The 9,055-nt window shown below is 36.9% G+C and overlaps 1 protein-coding gene across 1 annotated transcript; it reads left to right on the top strand.

Moving 5' to 3' along the window:
* Positions 1 to 4,293: 4,293 nt before the first annotated feature.
* Positions 4,294 to 5,124, top strand: LOC127131090 (uncharacterized). Its single transcript, XM_051060027.1, has one exon. The coding sequence runs from the start codon at positions 4,294 to 4,296 to the stop codon at positions 5,122 to 5,124; it is 831 nt and encodes a 276-aa protein (XP_050915984.1).
* The last annotated feature ends 3,931 nt before the right edge of the window (positions 5,125 to 9,055 follow it).

The following is a 9,055-nucleotide window of genomic DNA, read 5'->3' as shown; positions in this document are numbered from 1 at the left end:
CTTCCTCTCCCTTCTTCCAAACCTGCAAACTCACGCACACTACCAAACACAACCGAAACCTCTTCATACTTCTCTCAACGAAACCACCCAAACACTCCATAAAACCGTCATTGCAACTCCTTTCTCAACAACCACTTACCCTTTATGATTCAACACCGTGCAAAGCTTTGTGAGTTTTCAGTACTATTTCGATTTTTTATTCTTTACTTGTAATATTATGTATTATATGTTGTGTTGTTTCTTTTGATTCGTTTTGATCACGATTTCTTTGATATCTATTTGGTTTTATTTTTTTATTGTTGTTCATTTGAGTTCCTGGTTTGTTTATGACATGGAGAAGAATATGAATAATATATATTAAAACCATGATGTTGCTACTGAGTTGTTGCTTTTTTTTCCATTCAGTATGTTTATATATATATATATATATATATATATATATATATATATATATATATATATATATATATATATATATATATATATATATATATATATATATATATAACACAACTAAAGGGTCATGGTGGAGTCGTTGAGACCATGGTCTCCTAACCACCATGACCCAGGCTCAATTAGTAGCGCCCCCCTTCCTATTTATTTCGTTATTTTAGTTTCTTTTCCAGTTGCAAGGTTTATTTTATATATATGTTGTTGCATTTATCATTAACAAAGGGACCATGGGGGAATGGTTGCAACTTCTAGCCCCCCAACCCCTATGTCTTGGGTTCAATATCTTGTTCTGCCACTTTTTCCACTTTTTTTTCATTTTTCAACCTTTTGTTTTTTATTTATTTTTGCATTTTTTAACCATCCAAATTATTTTTATTTCTAATTTTTGTGACACATATTTCTTATTTGTGACATTACATTTGCAATTTTATTTTTTTCCATTTATTTTATCCCGGTTACGACCATTGTAAAGATGTCATTTTAATATTTAAAACATTACGATACTTATGGATTTTTGCTTTGTTTCTTTGAATCTTTTCAGTGCTAAACATCATATTTTAATCCTTGAATTCAACATTTCTCATGTCGTTATTTTATTGATACATTGATTGCATTTCGCCATATTTTGACCTTTTGCATATGACATTTCTGTTGTTGTCAATATGCATAAACTGACTTTGAGCACGTTACTTAGGGTTTTGCTTGCACTTCTAAATTTCCATTTGCCTCGCACATCCTTGCGTTATGTGACTTTGATTCACATTCTTTCATCATGATTTTAATATGTTCACACTTTGATTTTACTTCTTTCGATTTAACTATTGAACATGTTGTACATATAATTTGTATGTTGTTATTTCCTTCACATGGCTTAATGTTGGGCACTTACACTCATTTATTTATGTTTATTGATTGGGCTTTATTTAATTGTTTCATTATCTTGTATCCCCATTCGTCAAAATGTACCCCCATTCCCATGACGTGTAATAACTTTTACCGCTTTATTTCTTTGTTTGCTTGTTTGTTTAGCTAGTTCTAACACAAGAATAAAATTAACCCTTTCTTAAAAAGATCAAAAATAAAAACTCGATCCAACATCGAGTATTTTCTCATTAACAAATCAATCATTTCCATTCAAACCATTCTATCCATATCCTTCCTCTTTATCTTTCAAACCATTTCACTCAAACTCTTTCTCAATCGATCATCAAAAGTTTGATCCAACGTCAAGCCATTTTCATAATGAATAGCAAAAACTGACTTTGAGCACGTTACTTAGGGTTTGCTTGCACTTCTAAATTTCCATTTGCCTCGGACATCCTTGTGTTATGTGACTTTGATTCACATCCTTTCATCACGATTTTAATATGTGCACACTTTGATTTTACTTCTTTTGATTTAATTATTGAACATGTTGTACATATAATTTGTGTTTTGCTATTTCCTTCACATGGCTTATTCTTGGGAACTTACACTCATTTATTTATGTTTATTGATTGGGCTTAATATAATTGTTTCATTATCTTGTATCCGCATTCTACAAAATCTACCCTCATTCCCATGACGTGTAATAACTTTTACCATTTTATTTCTTTGTTTGCTTGTTTGTTTAGCTAGTTCTAACACAAGAATAAAATCAACCTTTTCTTAAAAAGATCAAAAATAAAAACTCGATCCAACATCAAGTATTTTCTCATTAACAAATCAATCATTTCCAATCAAACCATTACATCCATATCCTTCCTCTTTATCTTTCAAACCATTTCACTCAAACTCTTTCTCAATCGATCATCAAAAGTTTGATCCAACGTCAAGTAATTTTCATAATGAAAAGAAAAAACACTTAACCACTATTGAACACATTTTTAATAAGAGAGATGAAAGGAACGAGGTGTAGTCAACGAGCTCCTAAAAGTTAGATCCGAGATGTAGTTCTCGTCAATCCAAACTTTCATCATCCTCAAATCAATTCCACAACGCTTAATAAACCTCGACTATTTTCGAGTGCGCTTTCTCAAGCAAACTTCAAAAACACCTAAAAATATCAAAACTCTTTTGCAATTAAGATGAAAAATGAGCAAGCTGTAGTCCACAGATTCTTGAGAGTTAGGAACTCAGATGTAGTTCTCGTCATTCTGAACTCTCTCATCATCCAAAATCACTTTAAACCAATCAAACTCTTTTCTCGCCACCGTGCGATTAATCCTTAAACCCTTTTCTTAAACGAAAGATATTTTGTATTGACGATGCAAAACAATATTTCGTCCACTTGAATGTGTGATTAAGCTTGAGACGTTGCCCATAAATATTGATTTATAAATCCACTCGACCGTGATGCAAATGTCCCCTTCTCCACTTGCTTTGGGTAGTCCAATAATGTTTTCGACGATTGACATGAAGTAGCTTTCACTAAAATCGACCAACAAACAAACATTTTCTACCCAGAACTACGTAAGCCTTAAGTTCTCTATTGCACCTGGAGATACGTAGGAGCAGGATTTGTAAATCTTGTCAGGCTCATCAATAAAAAAGCTTAGGTTTAGTTCCTTCCTTCGCACATTAATAAAAAATCAAAAAACATTTCCCCTTTTATTTTATCTCTTAATAACTCGAGAAACCTAACATTAACACTAACACGCACAACTAACCTAACGGTTCCCGTTGAGTACAACGGATGTGAGGGGTGCTAATACCTTCTCCTTGCGTAATCAACTCACGAATCCTGATTTGGTTGTGACGACCAATATCAATGTCGTTCTTTCTTGGGTTTTATTGATATTTTACCTTCCCCTCTTTGGAAATAAATAAAGTTAAGTGGAGACTTTGTTTAGTCCATCCTACGAGCGTGTGGTTGCACTTCACAATGTCGTGTTCTCATTTTTTTTGAGGTACGAAAGATGGTGACTCTACTGAGGACTCCGGTTCCCTAAGTGAGTCTAGCCTAATTAGGTTGTTTGTATGCCTTTTAATTTATTTACTTGTGTGGCTTTTCTTTATTGTCATTATCTCTATTGTTATATTCATATAATTTGATGTATGGTTCCATTATGTCGTTGGTACTTGGATACTCTGATTGCAAACCTTATGGGAAAGACTCTTTACTCGATTCTAGAGTGAAAACATGAGATAGGATGAGGTTGAGTAATGCGGGTCTCGAGATGTAGTTCTCGTAAGGGTCGCTACGAGAACCTCACTTAGAGTAGATCCTTTAAAAATATTATCGCCTGACATGTAGTTATTGTCAGCTTTGATGTTTTCATGAGGATTCATGACTCTAAGGACCTTTATAGAACATTGAACCTTTTGGCCAACTAATAATGATGGTCGCATAGTGCGGGTACCCGAGATGTAGTTCCCGTAAGGGTCGGTACTAAGACCTCACTCATAGTAGATTATCTTGATGGAGTTGACGCCCGACATGCAGTTTCCGTAAGCGAAAAACATTCAAGTGAACTTGTGACTCTAGGAACCATGTCTAGAACCAAAGTCAGTGGTTGCATAGTGCGGGTCCCCGAGATATAGTTCTCGTAATGGTCGGTACGAAGACCTCATCCATAATAGATTCCCCTGATGGAGTTGACGACTGACATGTAGTTTCCATAAGCGACAAACATTCTTATGGATCTATGACTCTAGGTTGTTTCCCATTTATCAAAAGCCTTAGACCATACCAAGTGAGAACCCCGTTTTGCAGAGCAATCAGATTTTTCCGTACCTCGGACCTTTGAACCTATACCAAAAACTCATTGAATTTATACATTCATTTCATATGCATAAAAAAAGAAAAAATCTTAGTTTGTTTCACATTTATTTCAGGAATTTAAGACACTTGTAAGAAAAATGAATCCTGAGAGAAGAGGCACTTACTTGTTCAATTTCAAGAAGTGGGATGTTGACAGCCTGGAAAAATTGAGTTCCAAGTTGAATCTCTCCACAAGATATGACTTAAGGAAATATCCTGAAAGAATCTTAAGCATTTTGACTGAAAAGGTGGATCAACTTGCTATTGTTACTCTAGCTCATTTCTATGACCCTCATTTGTGTTGTTTTACCTTCACTTACTTCCAATTGGAGCCTACATTTGAAGAATTTGAAAGGATTGTGGGTCGAAGCTTGAAGAAACTTAATCATTTTCCCAAGTTTAATGAAGAGTTTACTCCTAAGAAGATAGCTTTGGCTTTGAGTGTTTATGTCCAAGTGGTGTTGAGCAATTGGGATATCAAGGGAACCTTTAAAGGCTTTTCAAGAAGATTTCTAGAAGACCTGGCTATGGAGTTTGAGAAGACAGATAATTGGAAAGCCTTCAATGTTGTTATGGCTCTTCTTATTCATGGCGTTATGCTTTACCCTAATATTGACAATTTTATGGATCAGATAGTTGTGGAGATTTTTCTTTTTGGCAACCCGATACCCTTCCTTCTAGGAGATATCTATTACTCTCTTCATGAGCGTCATGGGAAGAAAGGAGGCACATTGTTGTGTTGTGCTCCTCTCTTGCATGCTTGGATCATGACACATTTGAAGGAGGATGGTCATATATTTTCTAAGGAGCTCAAGTGGTCACAGAAGTTAGGATCTATTACCGCTAACAACATCAAGTGGTACATCAGATATTGGGAAACCATAGAAATCATCATTGGTTGTGGGGATTTCCCTAATGTCCCATTATAGTGAACTAGGGGATGCATCAACTATAATCTTGTTTATCCATCAGACAACATGATTACCATGTGAATGGTCCTCTGGAAGCTAGAGCTTTGGAACATTTCATCTTACATGACTGGGAAATGAGCAACCCGGTTATGAAAAAAGTTAGAAGAGATTGGATTGTTGTTGTTAGAAAAGGCAAGGATTTGGGAAAAAGGAACACCCTTGTTAAGGAACCTTATACCCAACAGATGAAATAGAGAGCCTAAGTGATCAAGTTGCCATATCCTTTTGATCCTTCCATCTTTCCTTTGGTCCCTGAGCCAGAACCCTTCTTTCCTGAAGATGTTGAGAAGCTTAATGCCATGATTAAGGAGCTTGAAGCAGAAAACAATGAGTTAAGGATTAAGATCAACCGAGTTACCTTGGATAATGAGAGTCTGAATGATGATCAACAAAATAAATACAAAAATCTTGAAGCCTCCAACAAAAGGGCTAAAGAGTCTGATGAAAGAAGAGAGAAGTTTGGTCATGCACTAAAAGGTACCAAATATGTATTCAAGACTAAGAACCAAGAGTTGGATCAAGTTGTACTCAAGATTCAAGAGCTTAACAAGACTGTGGAAAGAACCCTTGAGATGAAAAGGGAAACCAGGTTGATCTCTGAGATCTGTACTCATGAGCTTGAGAATACCATTCAGAGGTACAAGGACAATTTAGCCCATGAGAAATTGCGAATTGAAGAGTTTGGAAGAGCTTGTATCCATTTGAACTATCAATTAGAGCAAGCCAACCGAAGGATTCTATCACATGAGAGTATGGATCATGATGTTGCTTATATGTTATTGTCAAATGAGTGCAGATATTAGAGAAACCTCTACAGGGATATTGAGGTGACCAAAGCCGAGGACTCGCGTATCATTCAAGATCTCCAAGGACTCTATCTTGAATAGAAGGTAAAAATGATGAGGTTGTCTAGATTTGAAAACTCCATTGTTCAAGATCTACCTAGAAAATTGCAAGAAGTTGATTGGTGCATGTGTCCTGAGAACACTCCATCGAGTTTTTAATTTCATTAAGTTTTGTAAAATGATGTTGAAAGGGTTGACCATCGACCTTGCTATGGTTCAAAGGGCCCGAATGCCTTAGGCTTTTGCTTGTATTTGAACTTGATTTGAATTAATGAAAAGTTGATTTTGGATTCATTTTATTGTGTTTTATTTCTTTATTGCTTTAAGAACTTGCAAACAAATGTTGTAACATTGCTGAAATGAATGATTGAAATTGACCAAGAGTTTTGTAAACAAAAAAATGCATTCATGCATTTCCCAAATAAAATATCACTCAGTCTTTCTTCTTCCAGTTCCACGTTGAATCTTCAACATCGATACAACACTTGAGCCCGAGCTCATCAGAGAATGGCTGAATAAAAACAAGAAAGCGCTTGAGTAAGAGAAGAATTGGACAACATCAAAGGAGGCATGACCCAGATGCGAGAAATGCTCGAAGCCTTGACTGGCAGATTTAAAGCTCCTCAGGTGACAATGATTTCAGAAATCATGGGGCCCGTAGTTGAAGTCCAACCACCAAGATTATTACCTTCCACATTTCCTCCATTCAGGTTACACTACAACTTCATACCTCAAGCAAAAGTAGTGCTAGATACGGGGAAATAATTTCAACAAGTTGTATGGTTGTCAATCTACACTGATGCACACTGAATCATCCATATTGTTGCTCCATCAACTGCCTATATTAGGCATGTACCCCACTTTGACGATCAACATCAAATGTAACATACTGCTGAATCCATAATTGCAGGTGATGAAGTGAGGTATAAAGACTTCAGAGAAATGAAAGAATGCATTCAAACCATTGAGAATAAATTTTGAGCTATGGATGGAGATCAAGTCTTTGATGGTGTTACCAAAGAGATGTGCCTTGTATCTGGTTTGGTGATCCCGACCAAGTTCAAAACTCCAAAATTTGAAAAATACAAGGGGAATACTTGTCCAAAGAAGCATCTCATCATGTATTACCGTAAGATGGTTGCCCATATGGAGGATGATAAGCTGATGATCTGCTGTGTTCAAGATAATTTGAGTGGTGCACCCTCTAAGTGGTATTTGAGCCTCAATTAGAGTAGAATCTGGTGTTTCAAGACCTGTTAGATGCTTTCATTAAGCACTACAAATATAACATGAATATGGCGCCTGATAGGAGACAACTATAAAGCATATCCCAAAAAGATCAAGAATCATTTAAGGAGCATGCCCAAAGATGGAGAGAATTGGCCTCTCAGGTAGAACCACCTCTTGCTGAAAAAGAACTTGTTGAATTGTTCATGGATATTGTCCAACCCCAATTCTATGAGAAAATGGTTGGAAGTACATCCCTGGGTGTCTATGAGCTTGTTTCTATATGAGCCCGTATTGAACATGGTTTGAGGAATGGTAAGATCACAATTGTTTCCGGAACTTCCAATGTTAATCTAAAGAAGTTATCTTGAGGGTTTCCCAAAAAGAAAGAATGTAAAATCAATGCAGTGTCTAGTGGCCAAGGAAGAAGTCAGCCAAGAACAAGCCAACAACAGTATTCACAACAACAATATGTGTATCAATAACCTATTTATTATCAGCATCCTATTTATCCTGCCCAGTACGTCCAACAACCTTACATAGTCGTTGTTACTCCAACTTTCAACCAACAGCCTGCTCAGGCTTATCAACCAACTCTAACTTATCAATGTGTGAAGCTAGCTGAAATATACCCGTCGAACGCATAACACGTTCGAAGGTACAACAAATTCACCACCGACATTTATTTATCCCAAAAGAGGGAAGGGAAAACATCGAGAAAACCCAAGAGGAAAACAGAGAAATTGGTAAGGAAGTCGTTTATGCAAGGGGAAGGCATTAACACCCCTCACATCCATGGTACTCCATGGGAACCATTTTGAATGCTCTTGCTTGGATGGGTAGTGTTATCTTTATGTACCTGCAAAATAGAAAAGGGTTAGAAAAAGAGTGCTCGAGGATGATTTGGGTCCTCATGCCTATGTATTCTCATGGTGCAATGAGAAATTCATAGCCTCGTAGTTCGTAGAACCAGAGGAAGAAAGGGGGCAGAGGAAAGAAGTGTGGAGAAAAGTGCTCGCCAAGGACTCGTATCCTCGTGCCTACGTATCCTTATAGTGCAATGAGGAAGTCATAGCTCCATAGTTTAGAGGACAGAGACTGAGAAAAATATATGATTAGGAGTGGTATTTAAACCAAAGGAGAAGGAACTTGTCAAATCCGGAGACTCACATGACAAGGGTCTTACCAAAGTGTTAGGTCTAACATGGTAAGGAAGGAAAACAGGAACTTGCCAAAGTCAGAGACTCGTGTGACAAAGGTCTTACCGAAGTACTGAGTCTAACATGGTAAGGAAGGAAATAATAAACTTGTCAAAGCCGGGGACTCACATGACAAGGGTCTTACCAAAGCATTGGGTCTAACACGGTAAGGAAAAGGTGTTTAAACCAAGAAGAGGGGAATACCAATGAAGGTATCAACCCAGGGAATGTCCATGAAGGTGTCAACCCTAAAAGCAAGTGGGAACAACCGCGAAGGCGTCAACCCTAAAGGAAAGAGGGAATAACCATGCAAATGTCAACCCTAAAAGAAAAAGGGAATAACCATGACGGTGTCAACCCTAAAGGAAAGAGGGAATAACCATGAAGGTGTCAACCCTAAAGTAAAGAGGGAATAACCATGAAGGTTTAAATCCTAAAAGGAAAGTTGCAATGGTGTTTAAACTAAGAGGATCTGAAAAGAGGAGCCACAGAGGCTAGGTTGCACACTTGACAGTGAATTGGCTGGAATTGTACTAAAGTCTATAAATAGAGACAAATACTCTGAGAAACTGGGCCATTTGTCCTGTACTCAGAGATATTCTAGACAAGTGTAGGGAT

Source organism: Lathyrus oleraceus, chromosome 3 (genome assembly GCF_024323335.1).
Source record: "Lathyrus oleraceus cultivar Zhongwan6 chromosome 3, CAAS_Psat_ZW6_1.0, whole genome shotgun sequence".
Taxonomy (NCBI): Eukaryota; Viridiplantae; Streptophyta; class Magnoliopsida; order Fabales; family Fabaceae; genus Lathyrus; species Lathyrus oleraceus.
Note: the sequence above shows the minus strand (reverse complement) of the source record. Positions and strands in the feature narration are given on the sequence as shown.